The sequence below is a fragment of the Dama dama genome, chromosome 7 (assembly GCF_033118175.1).
Source record: "Dama dama isolate Ldn47 chromosome 7, ASM3311817v1, whole genome shotgun sequence".
Lineage (NCBI taxonomy): Eukaryota > Metazoa > Chordata > Mammalia > Artiodactyla > Cervidae > Dama > Dama dama.
This window is the reverse complement of record NC_083687.1, coordinates 52,930,358-52,952,122: the sequence shown is the minus strand read 5'-3', so window position 1 is coordinate 52,952,122 and position 21,765 is coordinate 52,930,358. Positions and strand designations below refer to the sequence as shown.

Sequence of the window (21,765 nt, the reverse complement as noted above, 5' to 3'; positions counted from 1 at the left end):
CTTCCTGGAGGCTCTCAGGACAGAGCGACATGGACACGGAGCCCCAGGGCAGGAAGGGGCCAGCCCTGCCCTCTGGCTCCCCGGGGCCTGGCCCGCGTGCCCAGGGAGGCCTGAAGGGTCAGGAGGCGGAGGGCGCAGGGCAGGAGGGGCAGGCCACAGGCACCTTGAGGCACATTCTGAGCCGGTGGGGAGGTGTGGGCAGAGCAGTCTGCTCGCTTCCGGTCCAGCGCGGCTCTGGCTGTCGTCTGGAGGGCCAGCTGCGGGCGGGAGTGCGTGCTCTGAGGAAGCCGCGGGGCCGGCAGGGGGCTTGGCTCGGAGAGGAGGCAGTGAGCTGGGTCCGGGTTCAGTTCCCCCAGAAAGGGGCGCAGAGGGCCTTGGCTGATGGAGGAGATGCAGGTGCAAGATGGGGACGGGCTTCAGTGAAAATAACCACCATGTGCGTGTCGGGCGTGGGAGCCTCACTTTGGAGGTGTATGCGGGTTTGGGGGTGGTGCCTTCAACTTCAGGGGTCCACTCAAGGAACATGAACTTATTAAGATGACCAGCTCCCCACATGGACGCGGGACGGGACGCCACGGAAGGACCCTGACACGCCGGCTCCTGCGCTGGAGACCACCTGCGGCGGACGCCGGGGTGGGGGTGGGGGGGCCTGCGCTGCTGCGGCTGCGGCTATGAGCACGGCTTCCTTCTAACAGCTCTGAGGGCTGCGGACACGCGCGGCTCTGCAACGGGCTTCCTGTGTCCTCATCAGCCCCAGGGGCCAGTACAGCTCGAGCTATCCAGCCAGGCCCCCGTCCAGCCCAGGTCTCCATCCATCCACCCCAGGCCCCAGACCAGCCCAGGTCCCCATCCGTCCACCCCAGGCCCCTGTCCAGCCATGACCCCCATCCACCCCAGGCCCCCGTCCAGAGCCACTGGGGGATGAGAGGAAGGGCTGACGGGCACCCACGGGCCCCGGGCTGGGTGGGCTGCACACTCAGAAGGGTGCCCCCACCCCGTTCCTCTTCCCTGGACTGTGCCCCATGCCCAGAGGTTGTACACGTGAGCAAGCCAGCCCATAAAGCCACTTAAGTGCAGGCCTCCAACACAACTCCGCGATGAGCCCTTAGAAGCTTTCACTGCGAATATACAGCAACTTCTCTCTGAATGAACCGTCGCATGACTCATGTCGCCTGGCATGGAGCAGTCAGGACACGCCCCCTGAGTCATGGCAGGTGGAATGGAGCGGAGGAGGGACTGAGAAACTATCCTCCCGCTTGCATCAGAGATGAGCGTGTCCTGTGACCGACCCGGGAGTCCGGAGGGAGGGGATGCGCTGCTGGCAGCCTGGGCAGGTGAGTGGCAAGCCCCGCGCCTGCCCCGCGCTTGCACAAGCAACCCCCATCCCTTTCCAGGCATTCTTCTGTCCCTGGGCAACCTTCCCACTGCCCACATGCTGCCCAAGCCCCAGTGTCCGGCCAGCTGGCACCCCCAACTGCCTCCTGAAAACTAACACACTTACATTAGAGCCAAGATCTTCTTCAGTCAGGTGGACTCGACCTGGCCTAATGAATGAAACTCAATGTTTCTATCTGCACGGAGAGCAGGAAGAAGACCAAACAAGGAACTGACCACACGAGACCCATAAGCAGATGGCTTCAGCTGCACACTCACATACACGAGTGTTTCTGCTAAAGGCGTCACCGTGAAGCCCCGGTTTGCTATCCCTGCCTTGCTTCACATATTACTGGAGCATCTACAGGGCAGGGCAGGGAGCCCACTCTGGGGCTTCACTTTAACTATATTCAGAGGCTCACGGCCCAGGCGTACAGAGGGCTTCCTCCTTAGCTCTGCCCCTCGCAGGTCATGGGTCCTGTGACACGTCCTCTTTGTCTCTGGCTTATGCTCCATGATCGTGAGACTCCTCTGGAATGTTTTCTCCCTGTTTCTTGTGCTTGAGGTTTGTGGAGCTTTTTACATCTGTGTGCTTAGAGTTTTCATGAAATTTGAAAAAAATTTATTTGTTATTTCTTCATGTGTTTTTTCAATTCCCTCTCTTCACTATGACTCTGACTACTAGCACATCTGGGCACTTAAAGCTGCCCTGGAGAGCTGACACTCTTCGTTTCCTGGAAAATTCTTTCTGTGTTTCATCTCAGACGGTCTCCAGGGGCACTGGGGTCTTCCTCTGTAGAGCAGTTGCCCCTTAATTCCATCTGATGTAATTTTCACAGCGGACATGGCAGGTTTCATCTCTGCAAGTCCAACTGTCTTCTCCATATCTTCCCTCTAGCTTTTCGGTCTATGAAGCAGTGTTCCACACGTGGGCTTAATGTCTAACGCCCCTGCCACGGGTGTCAACATCCAGGTCACTTCTGCACTGGTTTTGGTGGATTCTTTTCCTCTTCACTGTGGGATATATTGTCCTGCTTCTTTGCAAACCAGTGATTTCCAGTTGGATGTCATCCATTGTGAAGTTCACCTTGTGAGGCAGTGTGTCTATATTGTTACGAACACTCTTGAACTTCATTTTGTGATATATCCTTAACTCGCCTGAAAACAGGGTAGTCCTTGGGGTCCTCCTTTTCAGATCTGTTAGGCAGGTCTGGAGCCGCACCCAAGGCGGGGCCAGTGGATCCCCACTACAGAGGCGGGATCCCTGGACTCTCAGCCGCCGCCTGTGGATGCGTCCAGCCTGGCTGGGGGGAGCCCGTCCCCGGCCCGTGTGAATGTCTGGGCTCCCAGGCCCCGATTGTTTCCTCACACGAGGGGGTGGCTTTTGTCTGCTTCAGAGAAAATGTCAAATATGAAGTTCTGTCCCAGGAAGCACGGTCACCCGTTGGCTCCTGGTCCATCATGACCTGAGCACCTCCCGTGAGCGGGCTGCACTGACCTCCATACCGCATTTTCATCTGTGCAATAACTCTGTAGTAAACACATGGTTCCCCCTTCACATATGAAGCCACGACAGGGCTGATTAGTGTCCGGGCTGAGAGCTGAGCTTCAGCTCCTCTGATTCCCAAGCCTGCGCTCTGCTCCGGGCTCTCCTGAACAGACTGAAGAGAAGACCACGGGCCACCGGAAACGTGTGGGAACAAGCATGGGATCATAGAAACATGCAGGCCTGTGGCCCCTCCCCGAGAGCTGAAAATGCAGAACGGCAGCAAGCGCTCTGCTTCATTCATCCGAGGGGCCTCTGGGGCTTCCCAGGCAGCGCTAGCGGTAAAGAGCCCGCCTGCCAACGCGGAGACACAGAACACGGGTTCCATCCCTGGGTCGGGAAGAGTCCCTGGAGGAAGGCTTGGCAACCCACTCCAGGATTCTTGCCTGGAGCATCCCATGGACAGAGGAGCGGGCTGCAGTCCACAGGGTCACAGAGAGCCGGACACGACTGAGTGACTCGCACACACAAGTGACCTCTGACTGTGAGGGCAGCGTGACCGTGTCTGTCCCTGAGAAAGGAAGACACTGCCCATTAAACCAGGACGTGGCGCTTTACATAGTAAAACTAAACTTTAAATGTTAAAAAATCAATTTCAGGATTTGTTAAAATTAGAATTTTAATAAAAATTAAATTTAAACAAAATTTAAAGACTGAGACTTAATGTTGCTTAGGATCATAAATAGTCACCTAACCTCAATTTCAGACTTGCTAAAATTTCACAAAATACACAGTAAAGTCAATTACTTAGAGAGTGATATTTACTGGTACCTCCCACCTGCCACTGTTGCCCTGACCCGACAACACTAAGGGGCAGCATCACGGTCAGCATTTCCGAGTAACGGAGGCACAGAGAGGCGGGGGCCCGGGCAGCGCCACACAGCTGGTAACGGGTGGTGCCCGGTCTTGCTACTTCTAACACGCTTGTGGGAAATAAGCCCATCTTATCACCTTCTGTGTTTTCCTGCTGACATGTCAGTCCTGTGTGTGTGTGCACCCGTGTGTCGGCATGCACATGTATCCCGGGGGGCTGGAGTCACATGCAGTCGACGGGCACCAGTGGAAACAGCATCAGCGAATGTTGGCGGGATGAGATGTCTCAAATGCCCACAGCACAGTGAGTGAACAGTCATCCACGGGCCTTACATAAACTCAGAAAAAGAAGGCTATAAACCAGTTTTTACATTAGAACATACAACTGTTCAAATGAAAAGCATCTACAGCTTTTGAAGACTCCTGTTTAGCTGTTGTTTAGTCGCTCAGTCATGTCTGACTCTTTGTGACCCCATGGACTTGTAGCCCACCAGGCTCCTCTGTCCATGGGATTCTCCAGGCAAGAATCCTGGAGTGGGTTGCCATGCCCTCCTCCAGCAGATCCTCCCGACCCAGGGATCACACTTGCCTCTCTGACGTCTCCTGCACTGGCAGGCGGGTTCTTTACCACTAGCCCCAACTGGGAAGCCCCAGAACTCCTCAGTTCTGCACAAACCAGGAGGGCTAGTCACCCTGTCAGTCAGAGACTGAACTAGGAATGAAACAGAAAACCCGGGAACGGCTTCTCGTAAGATACTCCTAGACACAAACGACGCGACAACCAGAACCTCTGCACCACACGTTCTAAGCTGGCGGTCTAAGGGTGGCCCCAGGCCAGCAGCACCCACAGGCACGTTATAGAAGTGAGCGTGGGCGCCAGCAAGACCTCACATCGCACTCCAGGGATGGGGCCCAGCAAGAATCTGGGCTTTAAGGAGCCACAGGTCCCAGGACTGGGACAGGGACACGTTAGGGCGACCCCATCATCTGCCCGCCTCACAGGCCCCCGGTCCAGATGACGCAGCTTCAATACCATCCTTTGCTGAAGGAAACGCTGCCCCCTCCCACCAAGCCAGATGCTTCTGCATCCTTTTCCACAGGGTAGGCCCTCGGATGTATAATCTTTCACAAAAACTGAATCGCCAGTTTATCTAGTTTGCCCATCTATTCAAAGTCTCTCCTTGGGAAGCTAGCATTTAAATTGAAACACTTTGTATTGAACAACCAAGGCAGAAACTGTACAGCGTAGAAGTGCAGGGAGAGGAAAATTTCTTCAGGGAAAAACCTTCATGAGATTTCCTTTTCATGAAGCCTCCAGCTCCAACAGCCCCTGGCTGCACCATCCCCCACCCCACAGAGGACCATTTCCAAACCTAAAGACAGATCCGTGCAATTTAAGGAGAAATGCTGAAATTTAGGAGACATGACCAATGTGCCATTTTCTCACAGGTTCTTCATGATGACAAAATTAAAAATCGAGTAATTTAATACATTCTATTTTTTTTTTAGATTATGTCATCAAACCCAAATCAGAAGTCTTCTCATTTTTAAATTACATGTATATATTAATTATAAGCAATTAATAAGTTTACTTATAAATGAGTGTCTGCCTTTCAATACTCTATAAACATCTCTTCCTTTCTATAAGCTTACATAAGCTCCTTAAAGTGAATTAGTTTGCTTACTAATGATGGGCATGACAAATAACGTTATTTGCAGCAAAATATGTTCTGATTCACAGAGAACCAGTTCTTCGTGTCGTGTACGGCTGGACTCTGTGGTCCATGGTCTCTAAATGCCCAGGATGTCATAACTCAGAGGAGACCGCTCAGCCGTATCTCAGGGCAAGAGGCAGTTGGCATCTCTTACGATGTACTGGCTTACGACTTTCCAAAGTCTCTTGCCATCAGCTGGGCACGGAAATGCTTATAACGGGTGGTTTGTGGATAAGAGAAGAGCCGTATTTTAGCACTTAAGTGACTCTCAAGTTCCAGTGCCTCTCAAATGCTGTTTACCAAAAATTTCAATGTTATTATTGGTTGGGAAGAGGGGGAATTAGAAGTACATCCCCACGCGCCACCAGAAGCACGTCTCTGCTAACCACGCTCCTGGTGATGAGGAAGGGGAGCCAGTCAGCGGGTTTCGAGGTCAAGACTCGGGCGGAGAAGACGGTGACCTCACGAGCGTCTGTCTCCTTGCTCACCCGCGTCCGCTCCTGGAGACCTCCAGGCCTTGGGGTGGGCTGGGCGGGGGTGAAGGTGCTCAGGGACACGCAGGCCTCCCGGGGGCCCTCACCCGACCTCGCGGGGGCCCTCACCTGACCTCCCGGGGGCCTGCGGGCCATCAGAGCTCTGTCCTTCCCCCGCCCACTCAGAAGCGCCCACTCCACAGAGAAACAACTCTGCCTGTGGGCGGAGGCGCAGTTCAGGGTTTCTGATTTGTGTTTTAGACACGTCACTGGGACAACGGCTTTGGGTGGGCAGGGCTGGGCCCCAGTGTCACTTGAAACACAGCTTCTAGGAGGAAGAGTTTCCAGGAGCCCGTCAGAGGAAGAGGGAGAAAGAGGGACTCTGGGGGCCATGCTGTGACCAGGCCTCTTCCCAACTTCCAGGCCCTGAGCTACTCTGAGTCCCCCCGACTCCCAGGAACGGACCCCAGGCCTGAGACCGGCACCCCTGAGGGGCAGGCGGGGACGTGCACGTCTAGACACAGTCAGGGCCTCCGGAGGCCGTCTGAGGAGTTCCCGGGAGGATAATCACCGCAATTTACACTAACGCTGCATCTTTGATGGTGAGATCGCAACACGCTTCACGCACGATAATTTCACCTCCCAGTACTTTTGTGCAGTTTAGGACAATCATCCCTCAATTAGCACGGGGAGTGAGCGCTGAGTCAGGGGAAGATGAGGACGGAGGCCAAGGTGCCATTTCAACAGCAGCCTTCTCTGAACTCCCGTGAGTCTGACCCTCGTGGGGTTCCCCATGCTGCTTACTCTCCATGAATAAACTAAAACCTCTGCCGGTGGTTTACATGAACAATACCTGCAAAAACCACAACCTAACCTGCTGTCCACGTGAGGGTCAGGGCACAAAAATGTCACAGACAGACGATGCAGCAGAAATAATGACTGACAGTCAACTCAAGTTTAAAACAAACCATCCCTGTAGGCTCTGTGATACAGACCACCAAGTACAAGGGGATTGAAAATAAATTCCAGCTGCCTGGAAAAATTGTAAAGACGAGGGAGGAAGACAGAAAAGAGGTTGAGTTACTTAAAAAAAAGAGAGAGAGCAATATCATGAAAGACGCAGACAAGGAAAGGAGGGTGTTTCCAGCAAGCAGCGGGTGGCTCTGTCTGGATTTCAGCAGAGGTTGGGGGCAGGATCACCTTAATATTACTTAACTGAGGAGAGGAGCAACTGAGTCAGAAGGCTGACACCAACCTGAGCAGGTGTGCAAAGGTGTTTCTGCTGAAAGCCACCACCACGGGGTCTGTGTGTGTGCCCGGACGCTCAGTCATGTCTGACTCTTTGCGACCCCATGGACGGTAGCCCGCCAGGCTCCTCTGTCCCTGGGATTCTCCAGGCAAGAATACTGGGGTGGCTTGCCATTTCCTCCTCCAGGGCATCTTCCTGACCCAGGGATCAAACCCAAATCTCCTGCGTCTCCTGTATTGGCATGTGGATTCTTCACCACTGAGTCGCCTGGGAAGCCCAGGATCTCTGTTCATTCCAGAGCAATAAAGCTGTGAACATGAGGCTTCTTAGGACCCAGGCTTGGATGTGAGATGGCTGGACGGGAAGAAAGGTGACCGCAGTGGACACTCTCAATGGACAGGCAGAAGCTTTGCTTCACGTTTAGCCAGACATGAAAGTGACGGCCTTTTGATAAATACATTAAAGAAACCCACAATGAGAACCGTGGCATTGGCCCCTGCTGTCCCGATGGGATGAGCGCCCTGGTCTCACAGACAGATTCCAGTGGGAGCCGTCCTCACTCCCTTGGGGTCGGCCAGGCCCGCATGGTGGTGGGGCCAGGCTCTTGCTGCCCACCCTGGGCTGCCTGCTCATGTCTCTCCCCTAGGCCTCCCTGAGCAGCGGGGGCGGACATGAGGCCAAAGTGGAAGCACCCACTTCGCCTGCAGGGCAGCTGGGAGGGGCTGATTCACAGAGAGAGCGAGTCACAGCCACCAACCCGAGGCCTGGCTCCTCGTCAACGGACACGCAAACCACACGCCTGTGGACAAGCCAAGGCCGGCTCCACGTCCATGGACATGCACACTCTGTCCACCGAGGAGCAGGGCAGGCCCACACTCCCGGACACGCACGCCACGTCCGCAGACGAGCCAGACTGGGTGAAGACGGCTCCTTTCTCACCTCGGGGGGCGGCACTGGTACAAGGACCTCACGGGGAATCACAGCTGTTCTTTCTGATCCACATTCTCCCTCTCTTTTCATCTCCCTGTTCATCTGATCCATGAGTCATTAGAATTCTGGTTTTTTCCCTCTGTCACTGCAAGTTAACATTTTTAGCAAGAGAGCCATCTTCAGTCAGGCCACTCCTCTTCACCTGGGAAACGTGACATTAATGAAAACCGTGTTTTGGAAACCTGTTTTAGAGAGTCTATCCAAAGCCTAGTCCAATGCATCTGACTGAAATTTTCATCAAGATCGGTCACGGAGAGGAAGATTCTGCAAGGGGTCACCCCATAGTGACTGGCCAGAGGTCAGATGACACCTGTCAAAGGGGAGGCTGATGGTCTCAGAGGAAGAGGGACTCAGTGGGGCTTAAGGATGACATGGTTTTGAGGCTCATGACAGCAGGAACAGGATGGAAGAGAGTCCAAGCGCAAGGAGAAGAGGGCGAGGCGTGCGGGGAGGAGGGCTGAGCTCTGCCCGGCTGGGGCGGGCACTCACCGCGGGGGTCTGGGAGAGGCCCTGTCTCCACCTGGGGGGAGGTGGTCCCTGCTCCGGGACGCCCTCTGGGCCTCTTTTTAAAGCCACAGTCACCCCACTGCTCCCGGCCCTGCCTGCAGTCCCTCAGAAACACCACACATGTGGGCTGACCCCACCCACAGGGGCCCACATCTGTTCGCGGTGTTTTCGAGGGTGGGCATTATCAAACTTTCAACTGACAGCTAGCTGGAATCTTCATGTCTTCTTTCTCCTCAAAGTGATTAACAATGTGTTTTCCAAACAACAGAAAACTCTGTGACCCAGCAATGGTTCAACGTGATCAACTCAGTATTTTCTTCCAGTAGAACACCCAGACCCTAAGCCCCTGGAAGGAGCACAGCTCTGTCAGTGCTGGGATCTTAGTTCCTGAAACTCACTCAGGCTTCTGAGCCTGGAGCCACAAGGGGACAACGTGTGTGGTGTCCCATCTGCTGCAGCAGCGCAGGGGCCCATGCAGATTCCAGGCCGGGAAGCGGCGTCCGGCGCGAGGATGTGCACAGAGGCCGGTTTCTGTGGGCGGGGGCGGGGCGGGTGTCGGGAAGGCAGTGGACGTGGACGGCCGCCCAGCGTCTCCCGTGGCAGCTGACTTCCAACCCGCTGGCAAGGCGGCAGTTCCGGGGTTGGCCCTGGAATGTGCTGGGCTCCAGGGCCTGGCAAAGAGAAGAGCAGGATCAGAGGAGGGACTCAGCTCTTCATCTTTCCCGGGACCATCGGTCCCGACGCAGTGCTGGCTGTGAAGGAGCATGTGGCCATTGCTGCCTGAAGCCGTCGGGGAACAGAACCAGGCACACACTACAGGAAACCTCAGGAGCCAACGGCTCAAAGAAGCCTTTGAGATGGCCTCTGATAACTAATGATTCCACGGGCGTCCACGACGATGCTGATGGTGATAATTAACCATGATCACAGTAATGAAAGCGATAACACGCGGCGCGAAGCACCTTATACTTAGGCAAGCCTTTCATCCTCAGGAACTAAACGCTCTGCATCCCGCCTTCCGGGCACATCACTTTGAAAGTAGGTCTCTGCTCATCCCTGAAATTCAGTCTGCCTGGACTGGGATGGGGGCACCGCCTGGCAGCTCACGTCAGCTCTTTGGCATCAGCCCTTTACCCCTCTGAGGAGTCCGGCCTCCTGAACTTTGGACACAAACGTTTCATGTGTGGTTCTTAACCAGCTTCGTCAGTCGGGTTTCTGAGACTGACCTCCTGCACCCACAGATGCCTGCCTGTGGGGGACCAGCTCCTGCTCACGACCCCCTCCCCTAAATGCCCCTCAATGCTTGTGCACATCAGGCCCCAAACCCAACTGCCATCGTCCACATCAGGCCCCCAGGCCCAGCGCCAGCTCGAGACTCCGAAATCGTGCCAGAGCTCAGCGCCCTGCACCTGCCCCGTGAACGGAGTGCCTGGGTCCTCGGGGGATCGCGATGGGGTGACGGCCCCCTCCTGCACCGGTGCCCTCACGTGCCGCCTGTCCTACAGCACCGTCCTGCCGCCCCGGCCCCGCGATCTCTGTCTGCAACATCCTGGCACCTGCTGCTGTCCGGCCGCCACCTCCCGGTCCAGTGAGCGCCCCGCTGCCCTGCTCTGGACTGGCCCACAGCCTCCACACCGTCCCCTTGTCTACGGCCGAGGACCCTGCTTCATCTGCCTGCACGTTTCTCGTGGGCTGCGAGGACTCGTTTCCACGGCAGGAATTCAGTGAACGTTGCTTCAGGATTACTCCTCTAAGGCCGCAGTCAGATAGAGACAGTCTACTTTATATGTGCTGATATGTCTTCTGAGACGCTGAAGGTATGGACGTGGCGAGTGCGCCAAGGGATCCCTACAACGAACCCTAAGAGCCGGAGAGCCTCTCAGCGGCTGAGCGCTGACCTGTTTCTTAGTTTAGGCGTTCTTACACCAGGTTTAGGAGGCGGAGCACTTCTGACTTACCCAGGAAACCTGACATGCGTTAGGAAACGTGCAGACCAGAGGTCCTAATGCAGGTTGCACCATTTGTTGCACCAGTAGGGGTTCCTCTAAAATCTGTACCTTCTTCCCCCCAAAGCGGAATGGCACCATTCTGATCCGCATCTAATCACGAACCCTTCAAGGAGCAACGGGAGGAAGTCGGGGGCGTTGTGGTCGGGACACAACTATCATTTCATTAGATACAAACACTCTTGAGGGGTGGGCAGCCAGGGAGGAGCTCAGGCTTTAGGAGGAGTGTCCCCTGCCCGGGGGCCCGGCATGGAGGAGGATAGGCCATGGTGCAGCCGAGACTCGAGTGCAGACAGCCAGGTGCACGGCCCTCACGGGTTCGTCCCCGGAAGGAGAGGGGCAGGGGGCAGCGTGGTTAAGGAGAGACACAAAGCTTAGCAGGAGGAGCCTGGGAGGGAGGATTAAGAGCGTAAACAGTGGTTTCGAGACATAAACTCCTTATAAACACGAGCGGTGAGAAGGTCAGGGAGTAATTACAAAGAGGAAGCTCTGTCCGAAGCGAGGCTCTGCTGACAGCATCCACGCTGCTGCGCCCACCGGTGATGAGAGGGCAGACGTGGGGCCTGCGGGGACGCTGGGCCAGGAGCCCAGCTGCTGCTCTCCTGGTCCCGGCAGAGAGGGGGCTCGCCCTTCGTCTGCCTGGCCAGCTTCCTCTTCCCCCACAAAGGGCAGGAGGGCGGCAGTGGGGGACGAGGGCCCTGGGGGTCAGAGGACCAGGACTGAGCGATAGGGGGCCTCCAGGGGGGCTGGGGAAGACGGAGCCACAGGGAAGGGAGGGTCTGGCTTCCTGCCGGGGTGGGGAGCACAGCCACGGGGAAGAGGGGCCTTTTCAAGACCCCTGCCGTGGACCGGGGTGGTGCTGGGCGAAGGTCTAACTGGTATTTGTACAAGTCCTCTGATGACAGATCAGATTCCTGAGGTCTGGAAAGTGTTACCCTGCATTATTCTAAACAGGGCTACGAGATAGAACAAGCAATTATGGGCCATTTAACTTAACATCATTTACAGAAAAATATTAGGAAAAGTTTGCAGAGGGGACAACTCGACAAGCGTGTGGTAATTTGATTAGAAACAGCCCACATGTTTCTGCTGAAGGAAGGTGTGGTTTTAACCGGCTTTGCCTTCTTTGAAGTTACTGCTTTCCCAGATCTAGATTTTAACTCAGGGCTTTTTTCTAATATCTATAAAGAATGGGAATAAACATAATGTATCTAGGTAAAGGAAGCAAAAGCCAGTCACAGTGGAGGATGTTGGAAATACCACAAGAAAAGTCCATGTTAGAGACAAACAGGACAGGAAGGAAAATTCAGCTCCATCATCAGTAGAGTTTAAACATAATTTTTCATGAAAAATAGGTGCTTTCAAATATGGTCTGTGAATGCATTTCCCGTGACATTTCTTAAAGTGTTCTGCAGGAAAAAAAGGCATTTTTTGGTTTGTTTGTTTCACTGAAAAAAAGAAAATCTTAGCTTTTCTTTTTTTAAGTGAATTGACCATTTGGTGTGATTAACAACTGCCACGCTGGGATGAATACTTCTTAATCCAATCTTTGTGAATTTCCCAAGTTAAAAATTTTCCAAAAAAAAAAAAAATTTTTCAGACAAAAAGAAAACGTCTTTGTTATTATTTTAAATTAAGTAATAAATCAATGTTAATTTTCTCATATTTACATGATAATTCCATATCCCTGAATTGTTATTGAATTTTCAGCAGGGTCAGAAAGGATAAAAATCAAGATAAAACAAGAATAAAGAAATCAAAGTACATAGTAAAACGTTTGCTAGAAGCCTTGATTGTATCACATCACTGCTTGTTAGCAGTTAATACGCACAATTCACCAGCGATGTCAGTCTGTCTTTCAAAAGGCAGCCAACTTGAGTAACTGACCTGTTCTTCCCACCTACACTCCCCACGGGGACTGGGTGTGTGTGTCGTCCATGATCGATTCTTAGGGCCTAACACAGGGTTTGGCAAATATTTGCTGAAAGAATGAATAACTAACAATAATGGCATCAATGCTGGGTGTTTTACTGCGTGTCACTGTTCTAATGAGCAGTTTGTAGAACCGATTATCACTTCTACAACAATTCTTTGAAAAAAGTTCAATGGTTAACCCCATTTTTAAAGACAGGCAGACGGAGGCACTGAGGAGCAACAGGTTTGAGGTCGCCCGCCCGTGATGGACAGTCTCTGAACTCAGGCCGCCTGGCCTTCTGCACAGCCCTGCTTCCTCCCGGCTCGGACGCCCATCACCAGGGCTCCAGGGAGCGTGCACCCAGGGAGACCCGCAGAGGAGGGGGCCCAGTCTTCACACTAACGCTGGGAAATGTGAAGCCCAGTTTTCAGAAGCAAGTTCTCCACCTGAGCCAAACAACTAAACATTCAGGGGAAGCCCAGAGGCGTCCACCGAGAGACCCAGAACAGGACTCCGCTCAGCTCTAGGTGGACGCCAGCATCCTGAGTGCAGACACACACTTTCAGGATTTCCACGCGGAGCGGGAGCAGGACCAAGGAGCCCGCCGCGGTGAGCCCGACGAGGGGAAAGGTCCCCAGCCGGGAGTTCTCTCCACACAGAACGGCTGTTGGGCTCCCTGGGGTTCTTGTCGGCCTCTGCTGGGTAAACAGCCTTCCTTGGTCTGAATCTTATTCACAAACAAGACAAACCTGCACCTCCTGCCAGTCGTGCTTTCGGACACTGGTGCTCTGGGGCCCGCCATGTCCTCACAGCCTGCCCCCATGTTCTCTGGCATTTCCCCCTGGCAATCGCTCTGGAAGCACTGGACCCTCAGATGATCTAGTTCTGCGGTTGGCTCCGGGGTGCATGAGGTGCTGAACACACAGGACAAAAGTGGCTGGGGAAGGAGCTTTTCCAGAACCCGGGGGCGGGGTGAGGAGGAGCCTGTGGCCCCGGAAGAGGGTCCTGACCGCAGACGAGGGCAGGTCGCGGCCCCGGGGGCTCCATGGCCCCCATGCCCAGCGCTTCCCAGGCCTCGTCCCCGTGACTCCCCCCGCTGCTGCTCAGGGCCCAGACCCAAGTGCAAGCGTGCCGGCGGCTCTGGGTCTGGGCTCCTTTCACCTGGAGGAACAGCACCCCGGGCAGCTCTGCCTCAGCCTGTCAGACTGCTCAGTTCTGGGAAAGCTGCTGTGCTGAGGAATGAGGTGAAAAGTTGAGCCTCACTGCACATGCCCCACGGAGCCCTGAGCAGGGCGGGGAGGACAGGCTGCCGCAGCAGTAAAGGGGCCCGGGGGGGACAGACGGGCGAGAGGAGCCCCGGAGCCAGGCGGTGCTCTCAGGCTCAGAGGACAGACCTGCAGAGCAGGCACCACCACGGCATCCATGGGAACAGAAGGACGGACTGACGCGGCACTTCGGCAGGAAAGACGGCCCACGGGGGCTTCGGAAACCGACTCGTGAGCCCCAGGCTCCTCTGCTCTCTCAAGCCACGTCCCCACCAACCCCCAGGGTCCCCAGGTGAGGGTGACAGACAAGCTGCTGGTAATGGCCTCCTGGCTTCGGAAGGAAGGCCCGGGGTGATGGGGTCACAGAAGTGGAGGGCTGGCCTGTCCATTCCCACTCTGAGATGACAACTCCTGTCGCACGCTCGGACACAAGGCTGCCCACTTAGGTTCCAGAAATACGACAGCCTGCGCCTCTGGGCCCCGGCGGGCGGCGGGCGTGGGCTCCAGGGCAGGGCTCCCGCCGTCAGCAGGACTGCCCCGGCCCCCTCCCGGCCTGCACATCCTCTGCCGGCACACCCACCCGGCGGCACAGCGCGCCATTGTTCCCCGGGTGTCAGAGACTGCCCCGCCCGGCCGGACAGCCCTGCACACTTCCTCTCCTTGCTATCCCGCCTGTGCGGACGGGCCGTGAAACGACGCCTCTCCTTTGTCTGAAACAAGACCGTCTGACGGGTGATTACCGGTGACACGTTCACTTTCAATCTTCCTTCGCGGGGCTTTCCTGACCTCAGAAAGGTGGCATGGAAGACAGGAATTTGGTTCAAAACACAGGTCGAGCAGGTTCCAGGGTAACGTGTTCACAGTTAAGACACAGTTCATTCAGGAACCACCACATTTCAACACTTCTCTCTCAAGAGGCTGCTTTCTATCACCCCTAGGTCCATCCCTTTAAAACACTGAGCTTCGTCACCAGAGTGAAGGTGGCCCAAGTTTAAGTGACAACACCAAGTCAGGAGTTCTTACAAAGGGAGGAAAGGGGGATGCGGCGCTCGGACGCCTCGAGGTTATTTCTCCGTACAGGAACCTCTGCATTTAGAAATCCATGCATTAGCCACCCATCCACCCATCAACAAGTACTCATTATGCCGAGTTTGTTATCGTCTGAGACAATAAGAGAGTCCTCCTCAAACAGTTCACAGTTTGGAGAAAAACATGTAAAGAAATGAGTATATTAAGTTATTATACATGTTATAATATGGTATGTACGTATGATGTAGATCCAAGAGAAAAAGTTGGGAGTTCAGTGGTGGTTAGTACACTGGCCAGAAAAGGCTTCACACCCAGGACCATACTTGAGCTGAGGCTCAGAGAGTGTACAGGCTCACACAGCTCAGGTTTGTGTGTGTGAGTATGTGTATATGTGACTGTGTGTACGTGTATATGACTGCACATGAGTGTGTGTGTGACAGCATGAATACATGTGGCTGTGTGCATGTGTGTGTGTGAGTGTGTTGAGTATGTGTGTATGCAAGTGAGTGCATGTGTATGTGACTCTGAGTACATGTGGCTGTGTGTATATGAGGGCACATGAGTGCATGCATATGTGAGTGTGTGCATGTGTGTGCATATATGGGTGTGTGTGAGAGCACGTGAGTGTGTGTGCATATATGAGTGTGTGTGAGAGTACATGTGAGTGTGCATGTGAATATATGAGTGTGTGAGCATACACATGAGTATGTGCATATGTGTGTGTGTGAGTACACATGTGTGTGCATATGAGTGTGTGTGAGAGCACGTGAGTGTGTGTGCATATATGAGCGTGTGTGAGTACATGTGAGCATGTGTGTGCATATATGAGTGTGTGTGAGAGCACGTGAGTGTGTGTGCATATATGAGTGTGAGTACATGTGTGTGTGCATATATGAGTGTGTGAGAGTACACGTGAGTGTGTGTGAATATATGAGTGTGTGTGAGAGTACATGAGTGTGTGTGTGTGCATATATGAGTGTGTGTGAGAGTACATGTGAGTGTGTGTGTGAATATATGAGTGTGTGTGAGAGTACGTGAGTGTGTGTGCATATATGAGTGTATGTGAGTACATGTGAGTGTGTGTGAATATATGAGTGTGCGTGAGCATACACGTGAGTGTGTGCATATATGTGTGTGTGAGAGTACATGTATGTGCACATATGAGTGTGTGAGAGCACGTGAGTGTGTGTGCATATATGAGTGTGTGTGAGAGTACATGTGAGTGTGTGTGTGAACGTGTGCAGGTGCATGTGCATTGTGACCTCCAGACTCTGCAGGTCAGGGGGCCCTGGGAAGGCAGACATCCTGCAGGTTCTAGGACTCAGCCATCAAGCAGGCCTAACCTCAACGGGTCTGCCTTTGATCCCAGTCTCCATTTCTGAAACCAACGCTTCCCAGGGCATGAGCTACCCCTGCTCCCCTTTATACAGCAGTGGTCTTGTGCCAAGAATGGCACCCCAAATTCGCCTCCCAGGGCTCTGGTTTGGGTAAGGTGCTGAAAGTCGCAGACCGCCCAGCGCGGGGCTGGGCAGCCTGGCCGCGGCGCCCAGGGACGATCTCCCAAAAGTGGCCAGTGAAGACGCGGGTGGTGCGCCAGGAGTCTTACCACTTCAGTGGGCCGGTAGTACTTGAGATCCACAGTCACGTGAATTTTGCCGGTCTCCTTACATCTGCCCACTTCGTTTTCATTCTTTCCTTCCCACCTGGAAAGGAGATAAAGACTCAGTCATCAGCGCCTAATTGCTTGGGAGCACCTGGCCAGGCTGCCGGATGGCCGGGCTTTGCCCGGCGGAGCACGGGAGCGCGTGAACTCGGGAGCACAGGCCAACGCTAACCCATGGTCTTAGGGCCTTCCCAGATCCATTTCAAAAGTCAGGGCTTCCGCCTGCCTTTTTAAAGAAAATCACAATGCAGTCAGAAGTGAGACCTCAGAAATGAACAGATTAGCCAGAATAAGGAATTCAGCAATTTTCAGGGATCTCAAAGACTTTGTGCTTCTTTAGACTATTCGTGATAAAGTCAATTACTATGAAGTAATCTCTTCTGTCTCTCCTATTTTTTTTTTTTTTTTTTTGTTTTAGGTGTATTTATTGTAATTTTAATGCGCTCCAATTTGGAACAAGCTTCATGTCATAATTAACCTCTCACATCATCCCAGTATTACACACCAGTCCCCTTTCTGTACCTAGACAGCCATGGACCCCAGTGACAAATCCCAGGTGATTAAACCTCCAAAAAATACGTAACGAAGCGGTCACTTCCTGCTGAGAAAGCGTCTGCCAGCCTCTCCTTCTCCTCTTGCTCAGCGGCGAGGCCGTCTGCACTCCAGCCTTCCCCCCTAAACACCCACAGTCGCCCACCCTTCAGGGTCCCAGGCCCAGTCCCCACTGTCACAGGTCCAGGAAGCGAGCGCACATGTTTCAACAACGGCTTCTCGCTGGAGTTCGATTTTACATTCTTACTTTTACAGAAATGAAGATTCTGGCTTAGAGCTGACCTCTGCGTTTCCACAAGCCAATACTCAGAACAACAAAAACATACTATACAATTTTAACTATTTTCACAAATGAAACTTTTTGGCAAAGAAGGAAAATACGTTACAGGGTAATGTTTGACTCTAATATCTGACCTCAGACCTAGCTTGCTCTATCAGCGGGTGAAGAGTCCTATTACAGGACAGTCCTGTGCCCCCAACCAGTCACAGGGCGGTTGAAGGGAAGAGCAGAGTATCACACTGGCCACTGGACCACGTGCTTTACAGGTGTCGTTGAAGATGGACATCAAATGTTGATCGCAGTTGTGTTCTGGACAAAGGTCGGGTATCAGAGATATAAACTGGCATCACAAGCTTTGTTTCTGATCGACCATCCGGAGGTTCTGTCTTTAAATCACTTTCTGACAGCACATGGGTCATATTTCATTGTTGGAGAAACAATCAGTCTGTGAGTACGCTGGGCCTGCCCACACTAAAGGCACACGTGAAAGACGTCCCCCAACGCACAGAGAGTCACAGCAGATTATGTTGAACGATAATATGAGTTCAACTGGCATTTTCCATGAATCTTATATTAATTAATTGACTCAAGAAAGGGTGTTTGGCTATTTACTTATTTGGTTTATTTTCTTACCCTTGCCTAGACTTACCTGGCAGGCTCAGAGCTAAGTTTTTGGAACACTCAATCTGGACATGCATTAGATACAGACTAAAGATGCAGAGAGATGGGAAGCCCTGTGATCTCAGACGGATGAAGACCAAACCTCGGCCAGCATCCACAGCAAGGGAGGGTATCTGGTGAAGTCACGATTCCCAAGATCACCTATGTAACTATACAGCAGCTGTTCCAGTGGACCCTCCCTGTGGTGACGCGTCTGGTCAACGAAAGGATAGTTGCTTCTCACGAGCATCTTTTAGTTTCATTTTTGTTCACATTTCATACTCGCAAAGAGAAGCAAGCTCACATGCCTTCCTGACGCATCTTCACGGAGCCGGGGGTTCAGAAGCATGTGCTCACCCGCATGTAACCTGCGACGGGCCACGCTCACGCAGAACACGGACACACACGACACCGCCCTCCGCATGCCTGGACCAGGGGCTGGAGGACTGTTTCTACAGAGCTAGAAGCAGACGGTCTTGGGCGCTGCCGTCACCTCAGGCTCTGTTACATGTTCCTCCTCCTTCTTCTCTTTCCCAATACCATCTTTTTTTAATTTTTTTTTTAACTGCCCTTTAGAACAGTAGAAACATCCTTGGAGAACAGGAGAACACAGGTCTCGCTCGGGTCTGGCCTGCAGACCAGTCGTCCGCCGGGTCCTGAGGACGAGTCAGGGACACATCCTCACCCTCAGCCCCGGGAGGGCATCTGGTTCCGTCCACACCAGCAGGTCGACGGCGGGCATCCGGTTCCGTGCACACCGGCGGGCCGACAGTGGGCTCAGGGCGACCTTCCCCAGCGTCCCGGGCTGGCTGGGCTGCGCTGTGGTCCTGGGCCAGCACCGGCAATTGTCACAGCAGCTGAAGCGGGAGCAGCTGGGGAAGGGCCTGCCTGGCAGAACCAAGCGGACACTTCGGGCACCTGCAGGGTGAGCTGCCCACACGGGGGTCTTGTCTGCACCACGCTGCCGGCTGGCCTGCAGGGGCGTCCACGGCCACGGCCACCTCTGCAACGTCAGCAAGCGAAGGGCTCAGAGCAGAACGGAGCCACAGAAGCCACTTTCTGATCTGCAGCGGGCAGCTGCAGCCAAAGGCCAGGAAGCCGTGGGCTGCAACAGCACGTGGAGCGCCTTACCAGCAAGAGGCACGGGCGGACCTGCCAGCAGCTGGCGGGCGACTCGGCACGGCTGCGGGGGGCGAGGATCCCGCCAGCCACATGAGCACAGCCCGCTCGCCAAGACGGGCTCACCGCGTGGGGTCCCGTGGGCTTCAACGGTGACGTCAACTGCTGACTCCTAAGGAGTGCTGAGAGCCCGAGACAGCATTGAGAACAGAACTGAGCGCCGTACGGTGAGACAAGCGGCCGTCCACACCTCCCCTCCCAGGAGCCCCTCTGAGGAGCAAGGGGCGTGAAGCGAGCAGGGACCCCCAGAACCTACAGGGGTCCCTCAGGAAGCGCTGCTGGAGCGGGGCGGGGCCAGGAGGCCCCGGCAGAGGACCTGGGCGGCCTGGGAGAGGCAGCGGCTCTGCACATGAGGCTCGCTGCTTCCCAACCCACCTGCAGACACGGGTCAGCCCACAAGGGCCGGACCGTGGGAGAGAAGCGAGGACCTGCATTCTGGGCCATGACGAGCAGATGGACAAGCGTGAAGGACGGGGGAGGAGCCCCCAAAACAGGCTCACGAGCGGGCGGTGGGCAGGCGGAGCCGGGCAGCCCCGGGTGTTCAGGACGGAGGGGCTCAGTTCCCCCAGAAGCAGGCTGGGGCCCAGCCCCCCCCGGGGCCTGCATTACCGGGCAGCAGCCTCAGCATCCCTGTGACGCTGGCAGGAGGGACGGCCCTGCGCCCCCGAGGCGGGGCCCCCATGTGGAGAGCAGGTAGGTGGGCTGCACCTAAGTGCTGGGTGCCCTTGGCCCCCAGGGGCTGGGATCAGGCTGGCCCCTTTTCGGGGGGAGGCTGGGGTCAGACTGGCCCCTTCTGGGGGCCACAGACATCAGGGTAGCCTCTTCCTAGGAGTGGGGTGGGGGTCAGGCTGGCCCCTTCTGGGGGGAGGCTAGCGACGCCCTCTGGGCTCCATTCTCCAAGCAAACAGCCCTTCTGAGCCCCCAGAGTGACCAAGAGCCCCCGAGCTCTAGGTCCTAGAAAACCCAACCAGCTTTTAGGCCCCCCCACTTTCAAATATGAGCCAAACACTAAGGCTCACCAGACACATGTGAGGAAAACCACAGAAATGAAGACAGAGATCGCAACAGACAAACTGGAACATGGCAACTGGGAGGAAACAGGACAAACAGGGACAAGGAGTGAAAACAGAACAACACAAGCAGAGACAGTTCACGGGCACCGCCGTGCGGCGGGGATCTTCACTGCCGTAAGCTACCGCGGAGGCAAAGATAAGATACTATATAACAAAAAGCGTAATTTGAAAACAAAAGATGTAGTAATTGGAAAAAATTCAGAAGAATTCAAGAGAAGATTTTGAAGACAAAATTGAGGTAATTTCTCAGAAAGTAGAGCAAAAAGATATAGATATGAAAAAGGAAGATAAAATTAGAAGATGGCCTCAAGAGGTCAGTATAATAGGATTTCCAGAAAGAGAGTGAAGGAAAGAATGGTCTTCAAATAAACGAAGAAAACGGATCAGAGCAGAAGAACAGATGTTTCCAGATAGAAAGGGCCCCACTGAGCACCCAGACGCCAGGTGGGACTGGCAGCCCACGGCACGGGGTTTCAGAGCACGGGACGGGGGTGGGCTCAGGGACGGGGCAGGGCGGCAATGCCTTCTAACCAAGAAATGAACATCGGCCCCCTTATTCATGCTGAGGACGGAAGAGACGTGTTTTCAGATGCACCGTTCTCAGGAAACCAAACCACGAGTTTTTAAAAAGATGTTGGAAAATAGGGGCTGCCAAGCATCCACCTGTCCAGGCGGGATCAGGTGAGGAGGCTGCAGGGGGGCTGCTCCAGGCGACCTGCCCGGGGAGAGCCCAGCTGGGCACCGTCAGGGCTGACCAGGCGGGCGAGTGACGGACGCACAGAGAACGGAGCAAACGCAGAGAAAACGCGACTGCCGGTCTACGACCAGCGGGGGCCACCGGTACCGATGGGAGAGGTCCGTGGCCCCTGGAGGGCATGCGGGGTCCGTCCTGATGCCGCGACAGGTGTCTGTTACGACTCTGAGAGATGGGGGTGTGGAGGGTGGGATGCGGGGTGCAAGGGATGGAGCCTCGTCCTGAGCAACAGGCCAGGAGAGAAGCCTTGAGGGGAACACTGCGGACCGGAGATAAGAGCACCGCGTGGAGTCACGCAGAGGGAAACGCCAGAGATGTGGCGGGAGGACTCCCAGGAGGAGCGGCAGACACGGGCAGGGCGGAGGTGGACCCCTGGACGGCCCAGGCTGGCTGGGCTCCCGGGGGCGAGGACAGCGAGCGGCCGGACGGAGCGGAGGGCGGGTCGGCGGGGACTCCGGGGTGAGGAGAGCTGAGCCCTGTGCCCTCTGCGAGCTGGCACAGGAGGAGGGGCCTCTTCAGCGGGAGCACTGGGACGGCCACGATGCTGTGGGAAGGGGCTGACGGCAGAGGAGGCAGGGACGGTGGTCTGGGCACACGGAGGCGGCAGCTGGAGCCCCAGGCCCACAGGAGGGTCTGTCCCAGACACGGGCAGCGCCGGGGGGCCTTCGGGGAGTGAGGGGGCTCCCAGGCCCCTCGCAGAGTCTCCCCCTCCGTCCCTCAGC

General features: G+C 54.9%; 1 protein-coding gene across 1 annotated transcript in view; it reads right to left on the bottom strand.

Moving 5' to 3' along the window:
- Positions 1-21,765, bottom strand: part of GMDS (GDP-mannose 4,6-dehydratase) — a 432,217-nt gene that overhangs the window by 37,235 nt on the left and 373,217 nt on the right. The window contains exon 9 of the mRNA XM_061147748.1: positions 16,489-16,585. Coding sequence (XP_061003731.1) covers positions 16,489-16,585 — 97 coding nt within the window. The remainder of the gene's footprint in view (positions 1-16,488; positions 16,586-21,765) is intronic.